Here is a 25,068-nt window from a genome sequence, read left to right as displayed (position 1 = left end):
CCTTCCTTCCTTCCTTCCTTCCTTCCTTCCTTCCTTCCTTCCTTCCTTCCTTCTTCCTTTTCCAGTGGTGGAAATAAAACCTAGGACTTTTGGTATGTCAAAAGCACTTGATAAGCCCCATCACCAATTCCAATTAATTTATTTTAATTAAAATTTCAGCTTAAGGTAATAATAAGTTCATACAGAGTTAGAAGAAATAATGCCTTTTATTCAGTTTTCCCCAGTGCAAGCCTGGACTATTCAGTTCTAGGCAATTTTAATGGTCACTTTCTCCTCAGTGTCCAAGTTAACGGGTGATTTGAAGGATTGAGAGCTGGAGAAAAAGCAGGGTGAAGCAACCATGGGTGGCCAGCCTGCCCGGGCTCCACTTATCCGGGCAACCATCTTGAGAAGGTAGCCATACTCATCCCCATCTTACATATTTGAAAACTCTTTGGAAGTCTTACAACTTATGGCAGAGAAACCCACATCCAACTTGACTTTTCTTTCTGAGGGCTTTTTTGAAGCCAAGAATGTACAGGATAGAAAAGAAAAACTTTGGAGGACTTAGAAAACAAGGGGAAAGACAGATTCCAGGAGACGTGGGTGAGGGAATGAGGAAGGAGTCTCTAAGATGCTTCCGGGGTTCTGAGTCAGTATCTATAGGGAACTTAAAATTACAGGGGTCTAAAGAAGAAAAGGCGAAGACTTAGTCCAGCTGTAACATTATGCGCAATCTTGGACAAACAGTAGCGCTGGACTTCATATTCACATGAAGGCTGGGAATGACCGTCTCATTCCACCCACTGCTCTCATTTAATGTCTCTTTGCATCACCCCCAAATTTGTATGTTGAAATTAATCTGCAAGATCTTAGGAGGTAGAGCCTGAGGATGTTCGTTCATAGTGATGGAATTAGGGCCCTTACGAGGGACTGAAGAGATCCAAGTTCACCTTCTACCACGTGAGCACACAGTGGAAAGCTGCTGTCTCTGAACCAGGAAGCCACTCCTGGGCAGGCATGGCAGACGCTGGCACCCTGATCTCACTCCTCAGCAGGCACAGCAGATGCCGACAGCTTGATCTTGGGCATCCCAGCTCCAGAACAGACGGAAACAAGTCTGAGATATCCAGCCTAGGCCATTCTGTTAAAGCAGCACAAGCAGACTCAAACAAACACACAGGACTGCACACAACAAAGAAAAGGAGAAGCAGGGCTTCACAAAGCACAAATGCTAGACCAATTGCCAAAACCAGATAGAAGGAACCCAAGCCGACGGCCCAGCCTGTCCGCAGTCTATGACTAGGATGCCTGGCTGGCTTGCCTGGGATGGAAAACACAGAATTTAGGTCAGCACACATAGAGGCTCTGGCTCTGTTTATAAGAAACAGAGAGTGTGTGTTCCTATTAAACGCCCTTGAATCCCAGTGAGAGTGGGAGACCCAGGGCTGTTTACAGCTTTGAATATTTACTTTTCTCATATACAAATCAGCTTGGGTGCCGTCAGAGCTGACGCCACCTCACACTGTGGCCCTCTGACGTCCTGGCTCCTCCCAATGCCCCACACATGGTTTGAATTTATTGGTTTTAGCAGATTTCATTTATATTGTGTGAGGATCGTGGAGTGACCAGCAAACAGAAGCTGTGATCCATGCCCTGGAAAAAAAAAAAGACAACACGGAAGCATGAAGAAGGCTGTTGGGGAGGGCTGGGAAGATCTCTTCCAAGCAGCAGCTCCTACTTATAGGATGAGCCACTGTGGAAACAAGGAATAAGTGTGACGTCACTGTTTGCATGGCCCCACCTGGTCAGAGCATGAGAGGCTTTCAATGGCTAGAGCCATTCAAAGCCCAAACACCTGGTGCTACAATAGAGCATGCAGGTGACTACCAAGCTTGACATCTGGAACATCAGTGGTGATGATGGGGACAAGGCGGGGAGGTGGGGGCTTTCTGCTTTTTCACCCACATGCTCAGGAGATAATATGGAGATGTGGATGCTAATTTTACACATAACTACTGAGTACGTGCTTGCACTCGAGCCTCGAGGGAACCCAAGGTCATTCGATGAGGTTCCTTAAGGAACTTCAGTCAACTGGAGAACTTCGAACACAAACACATAACAGACAAAATGCCAACTGAGGAAGTGGCTGTGTAGGAGGGGTGGGGTTTCGGGTTTTCCTATCTCACTAAAGAGGTTCAGCTAAGAGAGAGACTGCCCTGGTACACACCATCAGATCCCTAACAAGTGTTTACTCAGTGTGGATGGCAAGCCCACCCGTGTCCCACCTCTGCTCAGACAGCATTCAAGAAACAAGGGCTCAGCTCACTCCCACTGTGAACAGGTGACATTCCCCTCAACCTGCTCTCAAACAAACCCTGTGAAACTGTCTTAGAAGTGGTGGTCAGAGCCTCGGGCTTTTTCCCCACAATATAGCTGGGTCCATTCAGACACCAGCCTGCTGCACCATCTAAGGGCAGACTTTATTGAGAGTTCCGGAAGCTGGGATCTCCACTGTGGCACAGCAGTGGGCACATCCTGGATCCAATAGGTCAGGTGATCCTCACAGCACAGAGGCTTTCTCAGGCCAAAGGGCTTGGGAACGCACATGCAAGCCTGGGTGAGGTGTTCCAGCCTGAGACCCATAAATGAATGAACCAGTGATCCAGCCATTAACCAGAAGAAATGCTGAGCTGCAGAACACAGTAGTGGGGCAGTATTCCCGCCAATACATCCAAGCCCGAACGTCATAGCATGATTGCTACTCTATATCTGCCTCCCTGTGGCTTCCACCAGTGTGTTCCCAGTGGCGAGTAATGACATGGGTTGGCATTACCACCATCACCCTACGCCATACCTGCAGCTGCTTCTAAACCTGGAGATTGCCGGAGGTCCTTCAGTGCTGAGCTTAAATGGCCTCACACTAAAGCCCAGCCAATCCTTCACAGGGGTTGGGGGGGCTGTTTGCTACGTTCAGTGGAGCATCTGCAACCATGAAAATCTCCTGGATAACAAGGATGCAGGCTCAGCCCTTTCGGAAGCAGACACAGGACCTCTAGATGACCTGAGCCCTTGGTCAAGCCCCTGCCATCTGTTAAAGTGGTACTTAACAGTGACAATAGGTGCTAAGTGGCATTCTGTGCAGCTGCTTTGGCAGCCATCGGTGGGAGTCCTCAGGGTGACACTCTGTCACAGTTCCTGACTCCTATGCCACACAGCGCACAGGGCAGCATCCTAGCTTTCCATACAATAGTTGCTATGGACGCACAGCCTCCATATATATCCCCTGCTCTCTTGCCCTGAGCAGACCTGCTATCCTTCTGTGAAGTTCAGCTTCTGTTCTTGGTTCTGAAGTCTAGTCCCCTCACCAGTTGATGGCAAGCAGACTCCCTCCTTCTATCCTTGTCAGAGCTGCAGCCTTCCTCGGGATGGAGCTCAGGACTCTCTCAACCCTCTGTCGCTGCTTGATTGTCATAGTTAGAGTCTCAGAAGAGCTGCCCCCCTACTCTCCTCCCGTGGAGCACATTCCCTCTTTCTGTGAGCTGTAGGGGGAGAAAGGCACAGGCTCCACAGTCAGACTTGTATGACTTCAATTCCAGACCCTCTGTTTATTGGCTGTGTGACTCCAGGCAATAAGGTCTGAGCCTTCTTCATGACTCATGGAGTGGGACTGAATCTACCTGAAACCTGCTTTGAGGATGAGGTGGGACAGTGCATATAAAGTACTCCGGAGGACTCCTCAAACCTCTATGTTACATCATCTCCTCCCCTCTTCACCAGCCCCAGTCATCTTGAATCTCCAGAACCTGGAATTGAGTCTGGCATAAGCCAATTCCCAGGAGCACTTGCCAAGCAAGAGTGAAAAAAGCAAATGGATAGATGAAGCATTTTAAAATAACTAATCCTGTCTACTAAGTATTTCCAGGGTACTTCTCTTCAGGAAAAAGAAAAAGATGGGGGAGAAAAGGAAACTACACATGGCTGAGCAATGCTAAGAGTAGAGAGTTCCTGTTAAAGTCCCATTGGGCTTCACTTTACTCCCAACCCTCTTAGGAATGCCAAGCTGATGCTGTTCATTAACACCCACTTGTCTAAGGATGGAGATAAAGGATGATTAGACAAGAAAAAGTCCCCCTCCCCCATCACCATCACAACCCATGACACAGCTGAGCCTCCAGCCTGAACTTCTCAAAACCTCCTTTCAGCCTGGCCCTGTCCTAAGGAACAACTGGAGACCAGGCAAGGCTGAGCCAGAATGGATTTGGTCAGATCTTGCATACCACAGATGGTCATGACCACAGGGTGGTCAGACCACATAGTTCCCATCAGACTGACCAAGCAAACACGGTGTGTGAGCAGGGGAGAACATGCATGGTGACTGAGATCTTTAGTTTGGGACAGGCTTCCCAACCTCAGAACATAGGCTGCCTGACAGTAGACAGTAGTTCTAACTCAAATGACCACTGGACCACCACAGCTAATAGACTCAGCTCACAGGCCTCACTGGGGCCCTCACATCAACCTTGGTGGCGTTCATGTGAGCCCCGTGGTTTTCACCCAGTCAAAGCAGGGGCCTCCAGTCCAGTTCCTTGATTAAGACATCAAAAGATTTAAGCCTAAATCTAGGTGTCTTCATTTGTATAGAATTATTTATTTTCACTTTTCTTAAAATTGGGGAAATAATGACTCCCAAGTTTGTTTGTTCTAGGAATTTACTGTAATAAGCCTGAGGCTAAGCACATAATGCAGAGTGAATCGGCGCAGCTCTCTTAAGAACCAGAGGGAAAGGGCAAAGATAAAGCAAGGGGACTGGGGTGGGAAGGAATATTTGTGCCTGCTTTGTACATTTCCCCATCCTGTACCTTCTTCCTGGACCACCCTTTCCATCCCATTTCTACTAGCACTTCAAAGCCACCTCCACCAAGAGGCTGGCTTTCCTTTCTCACCACACTCCCAGCAAAACTATTCTGATGGAAGCCAAAAGCATAAAATTACCTCTAAGACCGGCAGCTGGCCCCAGTGTGGGTCAACTAAACATCCCAGTCAGGATCAAGCATAATGACTGAGTGCTGCGACTGGAGGTGTCCCAAAGTTTATCAGTTTATCCAACCCACGACCAACCCCAGCTCTCCAGGCCACATAGAGAGCCTGGTCCTCAAAAGTGGCCACAGTCTAGTGATGCCAGAGCCACACAGCTGGAGATCAGGAGGCACGCCCACAGTCCCAACACCCGGTCTAAGGGACTAAAAGACAAATCTGGTACCATTTCTGAGCTCAGTAGACACATTTCGGGGAAGTGGGCTGTGGAAGATGAAGCAGCAAGAGGAGGGAACTAGGGTGATGTCCTAGCTGTTCTGGGACAGAAAAAAACAAAACAAACAAACAAACAAACAAACAAAAAAACGCTCTAGAGACCACATGGAACTAGACATAAATGGTTTAAAAAACCGCTGACAAGTAAACTCTTGTCACTTCTCAAACTTACGGCCGACCAGCCCCCCTCCCCCCCCCAAAAAAAGAACCTTATGGGAACTAAGGCTTTTAAAAGAGGTAGATTTCTAATCAGTCTAATCAGTCTTTCTGTACCTTTATTACTAAATGGGTCTTTCAAATGGGACCCAAGGCTTAAATGACCAAAAGCCTCACAGGCACATTAAGTCCATGGAGATAACATACAGCAGAAAACTGTAAATACCCCTGATAGGGTGGGAGGAGGGAAGGAATGGATAGGAGTTGTGGAGTATAGCCCTTTATCTTTGAAGCAGGGATTTGGGGCAGGGCTGTAGTCTCCTCTCCTGTGGAAGAAATCTCAGAGGTGCTCTGGCTCCTGGAAGTGTCCTGCAGGCAGGAGTGGGGGGGGATGGTACAGTAACTACTGTGTTCCCAAGATTTCTGGCTTTTCTCTGCCTGGAAAAGGAAGCACACACACCCCACACACAGGCACACATATGTGAGGGCGTTCTTTATGCCCACCTCTAGCACATACCATGTGTAGCAGGTGCAAGGTAGGAGCTGGAAACATTTCTGGAAAAACTGTCCACTGGTTATGATTCTATAAATGATACATTAAATACTATACTATAGTCCTTTAAACCGAACAGTCCTCAGAGCATCCGTGAAGTTCACAGATGAGGAAACAAGGACAAAGACGGGTTGTGTAACTTGCCTGGAGTTATTTGTGGTCCTAGCAAGCACATGAAAGTCTTCCCAATGAAGGGGGCTCCTGGACGGAGTCTGCCCCATGATGTGTCAGCAACTTTAAGTAGGGATGAATAGGGCTTGAAAGGTCAAATCTAACTAGGATGCTGCTGAGATGAGGAAGAACCAAGTTGCTGTATGCAAAGACCCTAAGTTCCTAGGTCTCAGCAAAAGGAAAGGAAACTTTCAATGCTTCTTCCTGCCCTTCTTGACCCAGTGGGAAGGGAAGAGAGGAGCCTAGGGATAAAACATGAGCAAGCCTGGGACTTGTGCATGTGTACTACCGGCAGGAGATGGAATGCTGGTGAGGTGCTGGCAGGCTCCCCCTGGGACAATAAGGAAGGACATAGCTCCAGCAATGGGTGTAGGATACACACACGCCAGGCAGGAAACCCTGAGGCCCGGACATTTATGGACCTCCTCTAATGACTTCCTGGGTTTCTTCAAGGGTACCCAAGCAGTCAGAGCAGACCAAGTACAATCTACTCTCCAGTCCTTTCAACACAGTGCTAATAGCCAGCCACATTATTGCACCTGAACTCAGACTGCTAACCTGTCAGATGATGTTATTCCATAACCTAGTGACCAAGGAGGAGTCTTTCTATGAAGATGCATTTGCTTGAAATACACAGGATTTTAGCAAGGACAGCCCATTCAGGTGAGCTAGCCAGCCAATAAGAGCTGGGAAGAAGCCTCAAGTAGCAGGGAAAGGGTAAGATGATGTGTGAAGTCATGATCAAGGACTGTAGTGAAGGGAGGGGAGAGAAAGCCTGAATAACTCGGTGTCACTGGATCCCCCAAAACAAAAGGATCATGGCAGGACAAGATTAGAGGCTTGAACAGAAAAGGACGTTGGCGAAGGATGAGCCTGGCACTTCTAGTATGAGGGGCCTGTTCGATCATAAATGGCAAATAAGGAAGAGAAAATGACAACATATACCACAATAGGGAGTAATATACTAGGATAGAGCGATTCATGGATGCCAGGGGCAGTGTAGAGGGCACTGGACACATCTCAGGTAGAAGCTAGGAAAGCCTCACCTTCTAGCTAGTGTAGCCAACACCCAGCCCAGGCTACCCCGGGGAGATGGGCTTCCGACCTGGAGCATACTAGGATCAATTTTGCAGTCATTTGTGAGTACATGTTGGACTAGGTTAGAATCAGGAAAGAAAGTCTGCCCAAGTAATAAAGTCAAATATAGAAGTGCTGAAAGAATGTCATAAAATTCCATAAAAAATTCCACAGCGGCAAGCACTACATGTGGCACGGTCATAAAAGAAATCTCTGGGCCAAGTCTTCGCCAGTTCAGGCCTGACAGCATTCTAGGAAGACTTCCTGGAAGAGGTACAGCTTTGATCTGAGCCTTAAGTAACAAAAGTTGGGGGATTGAGAAGCATAAGAGAAAAGGAGGAAATTCCTGGAGAGGGAGGGGGCCCAGCAGAAGCCACTGTGTTTCCAAGCTTGAGGCAGGAGATACTGCATAGATTTAAAAGCCTGCAGATCCTGGAGGAGCAGCCTGGCGAGACAGCTTGGCAGCCATGAAACAGAGCTGAAGGCTGGGCCACCGGCTGCCTGTGGATTAAGTGGGTGGACAGAGAGCCAGTGATGGGAGATAAAAGGGAGTGAAGTGGGTAATATTTAGAAGCAAATTCAAGGGGGAAGAAAGTCAGCCATTGGGCTGGCAGCTGCGGTGCTTGCCAGCATTCTTCAGTTTCCTCCCTAGAAAAGCTGCTTTACCAGGCAACCTCTTTCTGGCTTTGAGAGAAGTCCAAATGGGAACTATTAACAAAGGCACGCGCACAGTTTTATCTCCATCAGAAAGTGCTTTGGCGGTAAGGAAGGCTTTCTCTCAGGCCATGGAGTAGAGAGCGGCTTGGGGGAAGGAGATCAGACGGGCTTGCAGATGGGGCTTCTTGGAATTCTTGAGAAATGGGCCCTTCCAACTCCAAGATTTTAGAAGTCTGTGTTGATGAGCTGAAAATGCTTCAAAGCTAAGAGGCTAGGGTTTCATGACATGAAGATTCTTCCGGTCCAAAAATGTCTCAGAGCTGAAGGTTCTAAGATTTCACGATGCTTTGGTTCTCTGAGTCTCCTAGTTTGGGGTCCTGGGTAGAGAAGTCCAGAGCCTGGAAATTTTACTATTAGTTTCTGATTCAAGCCTCCTCACCTTCAGCTTTGGGGACTCATTGTCCTTTGATGGAGGTGCCTAAGCTGTCCTATGTCCCTGCTTCTCATTCTGCCACCCAACTATCAAGACCCTGTTCAGACAAGACATAGATATCAAGGTTTGGATCAACCAGATCACAGAGATGAAACAGACCAAGCCTGTAGTGACATTAGGACCTTTTTTGCCAATTGCCGCTTGAACCCAGAAGCAATTCGTGTGTACCTAAGAGGCAAGGTTACCAGAGGGATGGCCTTGCTGTGGGACACACGTTCCCAGAACAGCTCCTGGCCACAGGGCTGTGGGCAGGATACATGAGGAGGGGTGGTGGGCTGAAGTCTAGGAAACTCCGCTTTCCGGGTTCTAGAGGTACAATAAACCCCCCGGGCGCAGTCTGTGATGAATCCAGCCCTGACCAAAAATTTCAGAGAGAAGACAGCTCATGTGTCTTGAGGACCACCCAGATTATCCAGCTTTCAAGACCAGTTTTTGTTTCCTCCATCCTAAGGAGAGCACTCAGTTCTCACAGGGGCCCAGCAAAGGGGACATAACAACGTGGACTCGAGGGTTACCTACCACAGAAGCTCAGGGAGGGCCCCAGCCCTCAGAAAACAGGCATTCTTGGAGATTCTGGGAATTAGTGATTGTTTCTGAAAGCTTTGGACATCTGACAAGGAGCAGAAGGAAGAGCAGGGTCTCATCATGAAGGGTGAAGAACCAGGACACAGGAGCCACTAACATTCAGATGTTGTGGGGCTGAGTTTCTATGCCGTAAAACAGGACTAGCAGCACCTACCTCTCAGTACAAAAGCAACACATACTCTAAGGCATAAATCTATGCCATTCATTCCCAGATCTCTGGCCTAGATCCTGCACTGCATTGCACCGCACTGCACTGTGACTGCTCTAATGAGTGAAAAAGTGAAAGAAAAAGGATAAGCTTAAGGAAGGAGAGGATCAAGCATGGCCAGGGGTCAAGCAGGCTATGCCACAACAGGCCAAAATGTCCTCTCTGCTCTGCAGACCAGCAGCAGCATCCCCCAAACCCCAACCCCAGGAACCAACCAGCTTCCTGACAGGTAAGCACTAGCTGAGGTCTGCCAAGGACAAGCCTGCCAAAGATGGATAAGTCAGGCTTAAAGTTGTGGCGTGGGTTGGCTCTAAGGTATGGAACCAGACCTGAGAATTACAGAGGGCAGAACAGAATCGGCACTGAAACCGCGTAGCCGACTACTGTCATGGAACAAACAACTTAGGCTGGGTTATAGAAGGGGATAAAGGTGAGTATCATCGTTGCTGACCATCAGTCATCATTCATTCTTCAAATATTTGTGATGTACTTCCTATCTGTTGATGAGGCAGACACCGATACAGGAGCTCTGGCTATATGTAAGCTCAGAGGACGTTTTTATATTGAACTGCGCAAGTTTAGCCTGCATTAGGTGGCTATCTTCGCAGTGGTCCCGTGGGAAGCTGGAGGTAAACACTGGGGAGATGATACCAAGAACACCTTTGGGAACTCTGATTTTGGAGTTACCGTAAATTTTTAAGCAGGAGGAAAAAAGTTTCAGTACTTTAAAATTATTTTTTTTGTATTTTATATTTTACTTTATCAATAATGATATACAACATATATATACCTACACATGCACACATACACACACACACACACACACACACACACACAAATTCACCAGATAATGTCATGAACTAGAAAAAAAAAACAAAAATCAATCCACCTTTTAGATGTCTAAAGAGCAGCAGTTTTAGCTGTGGACATTCTTGATACACTGGGCCTGTCAACTTAACTACATCCCATGACCCGACTCTTTCAAGTGTTACTGTCATTACAATAGCTATGACAATGAAGCGTTCAGCATTTCCATGGAGACTAGAGTTAATAACTTTTGAGGTCCAGTGCTGCACCCAGCCCAGAAACAGAGTTCAGCAATTGGTTCTGTGATCCTAACTCCCTGAGGAGGAGACTGAAGAATTTTACAACTATTATGCAGTGGTTCTCAGCCTGCCTTACATGACCCTCTAATAAAATAGCTCCTGTTGTGTTGACCCCAAATACAAAATTTTCTGTGGCTACTTCATAACTGTAATTTTGCTATTGATATGAATAATAATGGAAGGGGTTTTTGGTTGTTGCTGTTGGTTTTTGTTTTTGTCTTTTTGAGACAGAGGTTTGTCAAGGGGGTTGCCATCCCTTTGAGAACCACTGCCTCAGAGAGAGTAGTGGCAACCGCTATCAGTCCCTGGAAGCAGCAAGTCAAGCTGATAAGGATCTCCAGGTCCTAAGACTGTCATAGATCTGGCCTCAAGGCTTAAACTTCCCAGGCTCCCAAAAGCAGGGGCTTGCCACCATCACATTTTTTGTAGCACTGGTGGTTGACTCCACTGCCTTGTGCTTTATGTGTAGTAAGACCTATCACTCACCTATATGTCCCTAGCCCTGTTTCCACTTTGCACTTTGAGATGGTGTCTTCCTGAGTTACCTGGGCTGGCTATGAACTACTGCAGCGCAAGTAGGCTTGAACTTGTGATCTCCTGCCTCAGCCTCCTGAAGAGCTGCGATTATGGGAGTGTGCCAACAAGCCTGGCTCTCCCCCACCTTTACACAGACCAGCTTCACGTTGTTTGGTCCAGGTCGGGCGATGGGTATGGCTGCTGGAAGAAGGGCATGCCCACTTCTCTTACAGCTCTCTTTGTCCCCTGCCCTGGAGTCCACTGAGACTCCCTGCCAAACATAGAAACCACATCTAGAAAGCTTCTTCAGCCATTTGGAGTCCCACAGAACGGCTCTGTTCCTTATTAGCCACGTGGCCTTGGGCAAGTCATTCAACCTTTCTTGGTGCCCACCTTAGAAAGCCAAAGGGTTACAAGAATTCAATGATGTGGAAACGCACATGGAGCTTCCTGCTGGGTGCCTGGCACGTGCAATTGATTAGAATGGTCCTATGGAATGTCAGGGCTGGAAGGGGCATGAAAGATGACCTAATCCTGGTGTCCAGTTTCACAGGAAGAGCTAACTGAGCCCAAGGAAAGGAACTGACTTGCCCAAGGTCACATGGTAAAATCTTGGTGATACTGAATCTAGCACCTTGAGTTTGTTGTTGAAATCAAAAGTCAAAACCTACCACTAGGCCTGCTTGTTCTTCCTGCAAGCTGAGTAGCTACCAGCTTTCCAAGCGGCCAAGTTGGTAACTTGTCCTCCTGTCCCATAAGTCCAGTTTAAACTTTGTTTTCTACTCGGTAAGTAAAATGCATATTTCTACCCAGAAAAAAATTACATAAAATATGTGAAAACATCAAAGTTAAAACTAAAATATCAGGCATTAGCATAAAAGCAGTCTTTAAGCCTTTCCTCATCTTCCTCACTCACTGCCCCCCTCCGATTTTGCAATAATAGTAATGCTTCGAGGAAAGAAAAAAATAAAAATCTGATGCATATAACAGATATTTCAGTACAATAACGCATCACAGATGTTCCTATCAAACTGTGCATGCATGTGCACAATTTTACTGAGAAGGCAGTTGCATTTCTAACTTTCAGGTTGGAGATCCCTAATGACCCCATCTGCCCAGGTTCTGGATTCCTGCTCTGGATTCCAGTTAGGCCTTGGCTGCCCAAGAGGATAAAGGAGAGGTTTCATCACCTCCCTCCAAAATGATATGAGGACAAATTGGTGCCGTCAGGCTCTCGGGCAGGTGGTGAAGGGTGTGTAGATTAGGAAAGGAGAGGGCTCCTGTTTTCTTCCGCCGGAGACTTGTTTGCTACAGCCCTTTAAAGAAGCTGGACCCAAGAACAATTTGAAGAGCCGGCTCAGGCTGGCGGTGGGGTGGGAGTGTTTTTGCAACAGAAACTGGAGTCTGTTTGATCTTCAAACATGGGCTTTGGAGACTGTCAGCGGGCTCCTTGCTGGCCGATGAACGGCTCTCAGTAACTTTTACTAAAACATAAGCTCACACACTTCACAGCAAATGTTTTCAACCCACCAGAGCCGTCATTTGGTTGAACAGCAGTGTTTCCAGACTCCTGAAGAAAGATAGTTTTGTTGTTTTAAGAGAGACAGATTAAAGCCAGGAACTGTTTAACCAGAGACCTCCAATGCTCCCCTCAGCCCTTGTCAGGTTCCTCTGTGGTTGGTACAAAGAGGGTGTTGAGAGTAATAGTGGATCCCTCACCTCCCAAACCTAAAATAGATATCTATGGAGACCAGACAGGAAGACTATGGGCAGAGAGGCCTCTCCGAAAACTGCCTCTAAAATGAGATGGGCGGTGAGTGCCGGGGGCGGGGGGGGCCCTCTGCCTCAGATAATATCAGCTCACGAGGCTGGCAAGGGGAAAGTCACTTCAGAAGCAGAGAGCCGCTCTGTTCAGAGGGCTCCGCACTGGGGCAGAGAATGCACAGGATTTTCCCCGTGGAGATGGAGGCAGGCGTAGTCAGAACCCTGCGGGGCGTGACTAACTGCCCCAATATTCCTGCCACCGGGCCCTCTGGGTAAGGACTCCACAATTATGGGAGAGCCAGCAGGAGAACTCACAAACCCGCCTTTCATTTGGCCGGCAAATCAATCTGGCTTCTTACCTCCCTGGGGACAATATTGCATTTCCCCTGGAAAAACAAAGGCCAGAGATCTCGGAAGGGGGATCAGCTTCGGCAGTGGTTTCCCTGGTGAGGAGCTTGCAACATCTCTGAAGCAATTGGGTCTGATTCCAGGGACAGAGCCTGGGGTCCGTTCATTTTATGAGCCTATCTCCGTGATGATGAGCACGCATGACTTGAGACCACACTTCACTTAGAGCATCGATCCAGACCCTGTACTGGGGCCTCCTGCATGAGCCACAAGGCAGGAGCTCCTATCGAGGGTTGACAGCCCTGTTCTTTAGGCACAGATGTGAAGTTATTGTTCCCAGAGACTCAGATTTGAGTTTGGGACCAGTGAGCTGCGAATGACCTCTGCCCACGGAGACAGGCTTAAATGACACTTGGCTGGATCAGGTCTCTGACAGCCAGAGACTTTAAACCCTCCCTTCTCCCTTACTCCCTAGGTTCAGAAGTCAGACTTGCCAAACTTAAGCAAACAGTTTTCTCTAAAATTAACTTATCCCCTAAACTCTCCTTGCTGAAGTTGCCTCCAGCCTTTGGGAGACGACCCCCAGGGTCACAGCTTAGCAAAGGCCTGGGGAACTGTGCAGGCCTCGTCCACAAAACCTTCCCTGACAGCACAGCCTAGGCACAGGGCCTCCGCCTCTGTGCTGTTTCTTAAGACACACCCACAGGTGAGTGTGCAAATAGCCTTAGGACAGCCTTGTGCTCCAGGCCCCCAGAGCCTGAGGAAGCCTGCTGCAAACGGGCAACTCCCTCTTTCTGTTTTGGATCACTCTGATGCTCCCAGGGAAATTCTTTCTGCTCAAGCAAGCACAGCAGGTGGAGAGTGGATATCCCCAACAGGGAACCACTGAAATGGAAAGAAAGACCCAAACTCTGGCACATAGTAGTTTCCCCGACCCCAACAAAGCAGCTCAGTGCTGTCCCAGGGCCAGAGAGATGCTTTTGCTTGGGGTGGGAGGTGGGGTGCAGGTGGGGGAGGGAGGACAGGACCTGGCTCTGGCTGTCTGCTGGAGTAGGACAACGATCAGAAACCAAGACCAAGTCACGGTGGGGCAGCCGGCTAGACAGGCATGTGGGTTCCTACCTGGGAAAAGTTGAGCCCATTGAGGGGATGGCACTGCTCCTCTACCCGCTCCACAGCCCCGGTGCTCTTCTTCATCTTCTCGGCCTGCTGGGCCAGGTAGAGGTCCAGCACAGGCACACCTCGGGAGCGCACGTCTGTCTCCGTGAGCGAGTTCACCATGAGCATCACCCACACTGGCCTCTTACGCTCCCAGTTGCCAGCAATGGCGTTAAACAGGTAGTCAGCGTACAAGCCTTTGCCTCGCTGCGCTGGTGTCATCCAGGAGGGCATCATCAGCTTCACGTAGTCCAGGTGGCGCTTCAGGCGCCAGTAGAGCTCCCTCGGCAGCACATCCTGCAGGTTCTCCCCATGGGGCAGCAGCTGGCAGCTGGCCAGTGCGGAGATGGTGTAGGGATCTGTCAGATCCAGCTCGAAGTAGACCCGGGTGCTGGCCTGGAAGGCCGCTTTGGAATTATCAGGGATGAAGTCCCAGACTCGGGTGTAGGGAACGTGGATGGTGCCAAACAAGTAGGCTGGGGGATGGCGCCGAATAGTCCACAGGAAGGAGTTCAGGTCCCGCTGCTACAAGGAGAGAGGAGAAGAGAGGCAGGTCAGTGAGACCAAAGGCAGTAGAGCAGAGCCAGGCTTGGCACAGAGAGGTGACGGGGCTGGAGAGGGCCAGAAGGCAGAGGCCTGCTGGCAAGGGCTCTGCTAGCTAAAAGGTCCACATTCAAAGGCTGGCCTTGCCCTATCTTAGTTGAATAATTCCCAGTACATCATTTCACTTCCCACCGACTTAGTTTCCTCTTCTGTAAAATGGGGGGTGGGGGGGAATGAGAATGGGAGTTATTGGTAGGACTGAAACACAAAACAATGTACATATCTGAAACCCTCCGAGTGGCACCAGGCACAGAGGAAGCGGGCAATGAAGGGAGGTTCTCTTTATGACTAGCTTTCGTTGTGAAAGCCAAGGACTGCCACACCACCTGAGAACATTCATGCTTGGCCAAGCCAAACCTTCACCAGTGGTGTTTCATGTGGAGAGGTGGGGAGAGGGGGACCAAGAGTTCTGCTCTGGCAAGAAAAGAGGAAGTCATATAACTTTTAAATACAGCCATTAGAAGACATATGCCAAGAGCACTCTGAAAGCAGAACACCTATTAAAAATAGCAAACCTATTTCAACAGCTACTTCCCATTCATCCGGGTGGGTAAGGTTTTCTTCTCGGAGGGCAGGTCAGGGGTGTTAGGTACTTCGCTCCACTCGCTGAGACCAAAGATGAGAAAGTGTTTTAAAACCTTGCAAAGCCAAGTCAAGTTCAATTTCTGGTTTGGGGGGGGGAGAGGATTCTATAGATTTAACCCCAAGAAATGTACAATAGTCTGGGTGCTTTCCAGACTTGCCCACCAAAAAGGTGTACCTGGTTCTCCATCTCCAAGTCTGTCTTTTTTCTGTCACCTAGACACATACTAGGATCGTGCACCTTGAGCATGGGCACAAATACTAGAGCTTTTTCCCCCTGGTACCAACTAGGATTTAGAAAGAAACAGGAGTAGGGGCTATCATTTCTCAACCAAAGCCATTCTCCATCTGGAAAAGTCCCTAGAGTGACCAATGAACACTTGCAAACTTCAGGTCAATTCGTAACATAGTCAGTCCTACCTGATTCGGGTACAAATGAAAAGTATTTGTTGTGGGTAGCAGAAACAGCACCTTACTTTACTTACAAAATTTGTAAATCTGAAATGTGAAAGAGACTGTGCCTACCAGTTAGACAACCGGTTCATTTTGCAGGAGGCAGACTGCTAGCTGCGTACCTTGCCTAAGGCAACCTATGCCCTGCTAATAGGGTAGTACCAGAGGATCCTGCAACAGATTTCTGCTTTGCTGGCCTCCAATTCAGGGTGATTGTCAACCCATTAATCTATATTTTAAGAGAAGGACATTGGGGGGAAATCAAGAGATTTGGGGAGGAAAATTGGAAGAAGTAGTAATTACTTGACCCCCTCAGGGAAATATTAAACAAGCAAGTTCATTCTGTCATTTCCGTTTCTCTCCTCTGGACTCTTACTCCTTTTCAGGAAATGGGGGCATTTGGGACAATAGGTGCTAGATGGAATCTGGGGTACAGAGGGAGAGAGAAGTGAAACTGAGCAACAGGGTTGGAGGAGCCAGCCTTAGGTCAGAAAAAAGGGCAGAGAGAGGGAAGCCTGGCCTGTGGTACTGTGTGAATGAAACAGAGCTGGTAGTCAGGGTGTAGAGAAGGATAAAGGGTGTTGGGAAGACGAGTCAGAAGTAGGCAGAAGGAGACCAAAGGGTAAAGACAGGATAGAAGACAGTAGAGTCAGGAGTGGGCACGGAGAGGGGAAATGTCCAACCAAGACCAAAAGTCTAAAGGAAACTGTCCTCCAGCGTCGAAGGAACCATCTGGGCTGGGCTGGGTTGGGCTGGGCTCACAGTTGGAGCCCCGAGGACAGATGCTAGAGAAGGGAGTCCGGGCTGTGCCCAGAGGGCAGAGGTGGAGCGAGTGGGCTGAAGAAGGCAGGTCCCAAACCATTGCCCCTCAGGCTGGAGTGCCCAGGCAGGAGGGAGAGTGGCGGGGCTGGCGCTCGCTCACCGATCCGGGCGGCCGGCACTGTCCTCCGTCCGGGGGTTGCGGGCGGGCTCGGGCGGCGGCGAGGAGGGCGGCAAGCAGCGGCCCCGCCAGGGCGGCGTGCATCCTGCCCGGGCCCGCGGGACGCGGGGGACCCTCCTGGGCAGCGCCCCCTCAGCAGGGCGGGGAGCCCCCAGCTGGGCACCGAGGATCTTCTGGAGCACAGGGCTCCAGGCGAGAGATGCTGGGAGCCCGCTGGGGCGTGGCTGGATGTCCCTGTCGGACTTGGGGGTCCCTCTGGGGCGGGGCTCCGTCTGTTGGAAGAGGGGGATCCTCTGGGGCGGGGCCCCTCACCAGGGCGCGCAGCCGGGTTGGCCGAGTCCCGGAATTCTGCGAGCGCGCAGGGGTCCTGGAGCGCGTGGGGGTCCCGGAGCCGCGTCAGGGTCCAGGGGTACGCGGGGCTCCCGGGGCAGTCCCGATATCCCAGGGCGCGCTGGGGATCTCGGGTTATGCTGGGCACCCGGGGCGCGCAAGGGTCCCAGGGGTGCGCGGCGCTCCAGGGGGCGCGCAGTGGGACAAGTGCGGCGGAGGGCGCGGCGGGGCGGGGGTCGGCTCTGCGGTGCCGGGCTGCCCCCGAGCCTGGCTCAGAGGGGCGGCGGGCGGCCGCGCGGCCGCTGCCCGGGCTCCGCCATGCTGCTCCGCGGCCGGGAGGGAGGGAGAGAGGAGGGCGGGAGAGCGGCGCGGAGCCGGGCCGGGCGGGGGGGCTGGGGCCGCCGGGCGGGGGAGGGGAGGACCCGGCGCGGGGGGCGGGGGGCCGGGGCCGTGGCGGGACGGGCCGGGCCGCAGGGAGACGGGGCGAGCTCGGCGCCCGGGCGCGGCGAGGCGGGGTCTGCCGGGCATGGCAGGCGCTCCCTGGCTCAGCGCTCGCTCTCTCGCTCGCTCCCTCGCACGCGCGCGGAGGGAGGCGAAGCCCGCAGCAGCCACTTCCCAACTTTCCAAACTTCCCAGCGCAACTTTTTCCTCTCCTCCCCTGCCTGCGCCTCCTCCCTCCTCCCTCTCCTTACCCCTCGCCAGCTTCGCGCCGGGCTGTACCTCCCGAGCACCACCGCCAGAGGGCGTCCGGCCTCAGGCTCCGCTAAGTGGACCTCGGGCTTAGGGGTGGAAGCCCAATATTGGATCAGGCTGCGACAATTTAGGGACATGGGCCAGCCTCTCCGAGCACATCCGCGAATCCTGGCAAGAATAAGCAGGCAGCAGGACAGGATTTGGGTAGGCACTTCGAGGTATATCGGAGAATGAGATGGTTACTGGCGATCCAGGGAAGATAGTGTTTACCTCCGACTTTGTGTCACGCTGCTGTGCCTAACACTGACATATGTGTTCCTAGGCACTCTGCAAATACTCGCTACATTTGAATAAAGCATGTGTAAAGAACGTAAAAGAACTATCATCAGAATTCCTTGGAAACTTTCCTTTAGCCAGCCACTCTCCTGTTTCTCTGGGTCCCCATAGAATCCCTGTGTGTGGCTGCGGAAGGGTAAGAATTCATGTCCATTTCTTAGACTATAGGAATTGAAAGTCTTTAAAATTAACCTCTTCTGTTCCTAGGAGACAAAGGAGGCTTTAAGGAAGTCAATGGATAAAAAGCTTCCGTCTTTTCACAGCAAATGAGTAAAGTGAGTTATGGCGCGCAAGCGCAAGCACACACACACACACACACACACACACACACACACACACATGCGTACACGAACACCACTGTTTTTAAACAAGGCTTGCCAAGTACCGTATCCTGGCCTAGGCGGTTAAAGGATGAATTAGAATTAGGGGATATAATCAGAAGTCTAGAGTGGACAGACAAGGTCAGATATGCAAACAGGTAATTAACATACAATCCTATCGGAAGAAGTAGGAAAGGCAGGCAGAGGAAGCGGCTCCTAGGACAGCTGGAGTCAGCCGGTAGCTAACAGAAAGCAGTGAAGCAGATGCAGCACCCTGTGCCAAGGGGTGAGTGAGAGTGAAGGGCCTTCAAGGGACTGCCTACAGGAAGCAGGTGGCAGAAGCTGAAGCCGTGTCTTCATGCCAGGCCCGGGGTCACAGCTTTATACATACATAGGCTTGAGAAGCTACTCCAAGGCCTGAGGTTGAAAGTGGCTAGGGCACATCTCTCCTTACAGGGTGCATGGACTGAGAGAACAAATTGGAGGCAGGTGGCTAATGGGAGCCAAGGCCTGATCCTAAGCTTCTTGACTGCTGGCTCAGGGCTCTCCTCGCCTCCTCTGTACTCGGGCCTCATCACACATCAGCGCCTGGAGAAAGGAATGCTCCAAATTTGAGTGAGGAAGTACACCTCGCTTCTCTGAACCTAGAAGGTGAGTACCGAAGAGGCAGACCAGAAGGGAAGGACGTTAGCAACAAAACTGCCAGGTAGAATCCCACTAGTCATGTGACATTGCCACTTCTTTTTTTTTGAAAAATGAGTAGACAGTAGACGATGGTAATTGCCTACAGTTCAAACTGCTAGGGATCTGGAACTATTTGTTCTGCTCAGCCTCTTGTTGAGGAGTCTGGAGTGGCCAGAAAATGGGGCACCAGGACATAGTGGAGCAGCCCTGTCTCACACACACAGAGCTTTGAGATCTGAAAGACACTGCCCTAACTCAGTGCCCCACCTCTCAACTCTCTGCAAGGTCATCCACCAGCTTGGTAAGAACGGAGTGAGTTGGTTAGAGAGGGAGAGTCTGATTCCACCAAGAAGCAGGAATATGGTCCTCACTGGGAAATTAGAAGATGGCAGATGGGGAATACGAAAAGAACCAGATCAAATGTAAATTGACGGTACGTGTGACGGTATGCTGATAGTTTTTAACACCGTCCCCCTGACCCTGTATGTTGATAGTTTTTAACACCATCCCCCCTGACCCCTGTATTTCAAATGAAAGTTCTCTGCTATCACATCTTTTCCTTAAGGTAATAAAGGTTTTGGCAGCTAATTATCAGAATTAGCTGCTGTAACTTCCTTCTTTGAGGTCTCATGTAAGGCAGCGAGCAAGGGTAGAATACAGCCTCTCTGAGTCGGTCTTTCTCTGGACCTCTTTCTGGCCTCACTATTTTTCAGCGAATCAATGTGTGTGATGAGGCCTTAGGTACTTCACCCATATGGCACTGGTGCTGTTGATGAGAGGCACAAGAGCAAATAGGTTTGTCAGTCCCAGGGGATTGAAAACATGTATCAACACAAATCTCTGTGCACTGAAGCGTTCTTCACGATAGCCAGAAGTTGAAAACAACTAGCTGTCCATCAGCTAGTGAGTGAATGGAGAGTCAACTATGTCAGGTCAAGACATCAGGCTGTACACCTTAAAGACATCAAAGTCTTTTTAAAAGGAGGCATATGCAAGATAGAATATTACTTGACTACAGAAAATACTAAAGAGAGCATCTGTACAGAGGCAGAAAGCAGAATACCCATCACCCAGCACAAGGCCAAATGAAGAGATCAAAGAACGACACCAAAGGGATGTTGGGTTTCTTTGGGAAGTGGAAAAAAAAAACACCTTAAATGGTGATGGTTGCACAACTCTGAACACACTAAAAGAGAAAGCACTTTAAACAGGTACATGGTAGTGGATATATTTCCTGAAGCTGCTATCGAAAACCATAAACAAGAACATGGGTTTCAATGGTTTCTTTTTAAGCTTTTAAAAAAAATTATTAATTACACTTTATTTACTTTGTATCCCCCTGTTAAGGTTTTATTTTTATTTGTGTGTGAGTGTCTGTATGTCTGCCATACATGGATGCTCCTGGAGGCCATGAGTGGGCACTGAATGCCCTAAAGCTGGGGTTTCAGGTGATCACAGAGCCACCGGACATGGGTGCTAGAACTGAATCAAGTCTTCCACAAGAGCGGGTGTGCTAGGCTCCGAGCCATCTCTCCAGCTCAGTTCCAGGGTTTTAAGGCCTTTTCCCCCTCCTGTTTGGTCTAGTGAGATAAGCTCTGGGCTGTGCTAAATTCTAAATCCTAGAGACCAGAGCACTTGGACGTGACAATGAACTGAGGTGGCCGGCCACCAGCATAAACAAGCTGGTGGAGTGATGAACCTTTAAGGTCCTCTGCACCCAGCACTAAAGCTTTTCCTTTGAGGCCATTGGCAGCTCAGGGCATTTAGGAAGGGTGAGAAAGGGCTCCAGGCTTAAGAGGGGGCAGTGGCAGAGTCTAGACTGCTCTGCCTCAGGGCACATCCGGACCACTTTTCTTTTATTGCATCTTAATTAAGTTGTTCAATCAGATTGGTACCAGGAATCTGTAGGCTGTAACAGCAGGGGCAGGAGCAGAAGCCTTGTAGCGTAACTAAACCAACAAAGTTGGACTCAGAAGCCGGGCTCTGTTGAAGGGTGTCTCTTCCAGGATGAGCGATGAGGGATTTGGCCTATAGCTCAAAGGAAGACCATTGCTCTGAACTGCGGGGCCACTGGTCACCCTAATATTCTGACTTCATGCTCTGACCCCTTTAGTCAGCGTGCATGGGGCTGCTTCTGGGATTTGGGGAGAAAGGAAGAGAACTGAAGAACCAGGCAGAGACAGGCAGTGCTGAAAACAGTCTAGAGCAAGAGGAAGCACCTGGAAAAAAATGCGGACACTGAGATGATTGGGGAAAAGGTATTCTGTCACTCAAATAGAAAAAAGAAGCTCGTGGTCACAGAAGCGTAGTAAGAGATCAGAGCTGCTAAGTAGGAAGCCATGCATTAAAAATAACGCTACTGTGGGGCAGTCTAGTGGGGAAATCTTGGGTACAGAAGAATCAGCCCCAGATTTAGCCCTCAGGGGACTTGCCACCCGGCAGAGAGGACAGAGAGAAAAAACAAATGGAGCTCAGGGAAAGAAATCACATCAGCAAAGATTTTTGCCAAAAAGGTGGTGTAAGGGTAAGAGGTCTCCCTCCCATTTCCATGTCCTTTTGTTGTTTTTTTAAAGACCTATTGAGTCCAATTAGTGTTGCACGTAAGACTCACTTAAGAGCAAGTCGGTGGAAATCAGTCTTTAGACATGGTCAGAATCCATGGGTGCCAGCAAGGACCATGCAGGAACTCAGAAAAATGTTCTACCCTCCATCAAAGGAGACAATCTTAGCACACTCCACTCTGTAGAAACCGAGGGTGTCCCAGAGTGTGGCTGACAGGCCAGGCTCCAGGTGGGAGGCATGCACAGCCAGCTGGCTGTGTAGCCCTAGGGATAAGCAATGGCTCAGTCCTCATGTACTGTCTCCACATGTTCTGTGGTATAACTGAGCTGCCCTCCTCCAGCTACTGTGCCTTTTGAACAAGAAACACCTGTAGCCGTTGAGTTAAAAGACATTTCAGTGAGTGCTGTTGCATTGCAATGGAGGGTGTTGATATGTTGATTTTGTTTGTTTTGGGTTTGCATTCTGAAGTGAGATTTGCTACATTGTTACAAAAACAAACAATCCTCCAGAATATATATATGTAGATAGATAGATAGATAGATAGATAGATAGATAGATAGAGATAGATAGATAGATAGATAGATAGATAGATAGATAGATATAGATATAGATATATAATGGCTGTACTTACTTATTTCTAGCACCAAGTGCAAAGGATTGGGCAAAAGGGCAAAGTTTCAGTTGCAAGGTAAATCCTGGGGATCTAATAATGTATAGCACACATCGTGGTGTGTATGCTTATGAATTTAACTGTTGTGATTACTACTCAGCACCTGCATGTTTTTAAACCATCGCTTTGAACATATACAATCTGTCAAGTAAATATTTCAGGATGAAGAAAAAGATTTTAAAATAAAGAAAAAAAAAATCATATGACCACCAGGCAAGGGTGCACGGTCATAAAACTCCAAGCACAATGAGAGCCACGGTCTCCAGGGCAGTTTTCTGGCCCCAGCCACAAAACATGATTTGGACTGGTCTAAGAAGAGGAAGCATGTTCAGTGGAAGAAAAAAAGGAAAGCTTTTTACTTTCATTCTAATTAAGGAGAATGATGAAAGCAATGAGATGGAGGAGAAGCAAGGAGAGGACTCACTGAGCTGGCCAGCAAGCCCCAGAGACCCTCCTGTCTCTGCCTCCCCAGCCCTGGGATTGCTATGTACTCAGGTGCATGCTATGTACTCAGCTTTTATATGCATGCTGGAGTATCTAACGCAACAAATATGTGTGCAACCACGCATTTCCCCAGCTGTGCTTGTCCTCTCTTTAAAGATGAGGGTGCGTCTCAGAGAGGAACAAAGACACGCTCAAACCATGCATCTGATTGTTAGAAATTCATCTGTCTAAATCTTTGCTAAACCCTTCACTCCCTCCAAGACCCAGATGGGGAAAGTGCTCAGGTAGCAGGGCAGAAGAGGGTGTGGTTTGCTGAACACACTAGTGGACACCCGGTCACTAGAGAGTATATCTACACCACATGTGGCAGCTCTGGGCTCTGTCTGTCTTCCAAGCCTGATTAGGATAGAGGGTAATTGTCATTTAGGGCTTGCCTGTCACTCTAGCCCAAGCTGTGCGAGGCTCCATTTCTCTGCTTAGGACCCTACTGAAGTATGGAAAGGGAAAAAGGAAATGTGATGCTTGAAACAAAATACCCCATCGAGCTGACCACTAAATGGTACTTAGACCCCAAATATACACACAGCTGCTTTATGTAATGAAGGCTGCAGACCATGTTCCTGGATATAAAATAACAAACCACATATAAAGTTTTACGTTGCTGTGTAATTAGCACGGATCTGCAAATGTGCTAGACTGCCACGGTGAGGGCAGGAGGGGGGCGGGGCTTGGGCCACAAGTACAGAGAGGGTATGGGAAAGAGCAAAGAGCATGTCCGGGGTGAGAAGAGTGGACGTTCAGTCTTGACCTCATCCTCATACCCTTTGGCCTTGGGCAAGTTATTCAGACTCTGTAGACTTCCAGTTTGGTATCTGTACCATCAGGCAATGGTATCTGCTTTCTCAATAGTGCTATTGACCTTTCTGCCTGAAGGACATTTGATAATTTGTAGAGACATAATTTGTCGTACTGGAAAGGTGCTGCCGGCATCCTGTGGCTGGGGCCAGAATGATGCTAATTATCTTACAGCACATGGAACAACCCCATTTAGAAGCAACGTACCGCAAATGCCAGTCCTGCTGATACTGAGAAATCATTTCTCATAGGGTGGCTTTATGATATTATAATCATTCTTAACTTTGATTGGACATTTGCTGTGTGCTAAGTACTTCCAATCACTATTTTAATGTAGTAACTCTTGCCTGTTCATAATAAGTCTATGAGGGAAGTGTTACCATTATTCTCATCCTATACTACCCTTATTCTCACCCTGTAGATAAGGAAATTGGAGTCCTGGCAGTAAATTTGCCCAAACTCACAAACCCTGTGGGGGGTGGAACATAGGGCTATTTGCAAAATACCTGAAGCTCCAGATCTACCACACGTGAACTTGAACTCATGTTTTACTTACCTGAAGCTTCAGCGCATGGGACATGAGAGTGAAGGTGGTCTCTAGGGAGAGAGCAGAACACCCAATTGTTCATGAAGGCAATACAAGCAGCCAGTGTTTAGCACACCAGACAGTGAAAATGCTTGTTCACACTCAGTTCTCTTTCCAGAAGAAAAATAATAAACAGGTGATTAAATAAAAATGGAGAGAGACTGTGTTGTGAATGATGAGAAGGGTTCTGGCAGAAGAAGATGTGAGAGAAGGGTACCGTCAGTCAAGTAAACAGCCTTGGCAACTGGAGACACCATCGTGTGTTCAGGATATAGGAAAATCAAGGGTAGTAAGATCTAGGTTGTGAGGGATGGGAATCTTAGAAGTGCAGCAGAGAGGAGGGGCCACATGAAGAATGACTGTTACCTGAGGTAAGAAACTTGAATTCCTTCTTCACTTAGGAGTTACAGGGGTTCTCAAAGAAGATCGCGACCTGATTTGCATCTTGGAGGTGCATTCAAACCTCAGTGTGAAGGATGGTGAGGTGGCAGGAGAGGAATCCAGGAGTCTGGGCAGGACCTGAGCTGGGATCAGGTCGGGTGTGTAGGGTCTTACTCGCATGGGTACTGTGGAGATGGAGGAAAGGGAACAGATCTGGTCCACAGTGTGGAGCCAATAGCTAGCATTTTGTGATGGATATGATAGGTAGAAGGAGCAAGGATGAAATCGATGGCTTTAGGTGGTTTTATTTTGAGAAACTTCTTCATTAATTGAGACAAGTTGAGGAAAGAACAGAATTTAATGACATTGGAGAGAAGGCACCAGTGGTCCAGTTTGAGGTCATGTTAATCATGAAAGGCCCACCAAGTGGAGGGTCGTAGGAAGTAGTGTAGAAATATCCTGCAGCTCAAGAGAGTGAGCAGGGCTATGATGACAGATGAGAGAGAGAGAGAGAGAGAGAGAGAGAGAGAGAGAGAGAGAGAGAG

At 49.0% G+C, this 25,068-nt stretch overlaps 1 protein-coding gene across 8 annotated transcripts in view; it reads right to left on the bottom strand.

Annotated features, from left to right (window-relative positions):
- The window catches only part of Trabd2b (TraB domain containing 2B), a 221,977-nt gene that overhangs the window by 194,303 nt on the left and 2,606 nt on the right, over window positions 1–25,068 (bottom strand). For 3 of the 8 annotated variants that reach the window (XR_008722702.1, XM_055628800.1, XM_055628793.1), the window contains exons 2-4: window positions 24,509–24,708; window positions 17,685–17,853; window positions 14,049–14,609 (exon numbers count right to left, since the gene is read on the bottom strand). Coding sequence is in view for 7 of the 8 variants with exons in the window: in XM_055628800.1 (XP_055484775.1) it covers window positions 14,049–14,609; window positions 17,685–17,822 (699 nt within the window). In the remaining variant the exon portion in view is untranslated. Of the gene's footprint in view, window positions 1–14,048; window positions 14,610–16,644; window positions 16,935–17,684; window positions 22,664–24,112; window positions 24,154–24,508; window positions 25,001–25,068 lie in introns of those variants that run through there. The other 5 variants (XM_055628794.1, XM_055628796.1, XM_055628799.1 and 2 more) reach the window with 5 other exon arrangements.

Source organism: Psammomys obesus, unplaced genomic scaffold (assembly GCF_907164565.1).
Source record: "Psammomys obesus unplaced genomic scaffold, mPsaObe1.curated_primary_1811, whole genome shotgun sequence".
Classification (NCBI taxonomy): domain Eukaryota; kingdom Metazoa; phylum Chordata; class Mammalia; order Rodentia; family Muridae; genus Psammomys; species Psammomys obesus.
This window is presented reverse-complemented; position numbering and strand designations above follow the sequence as displayed.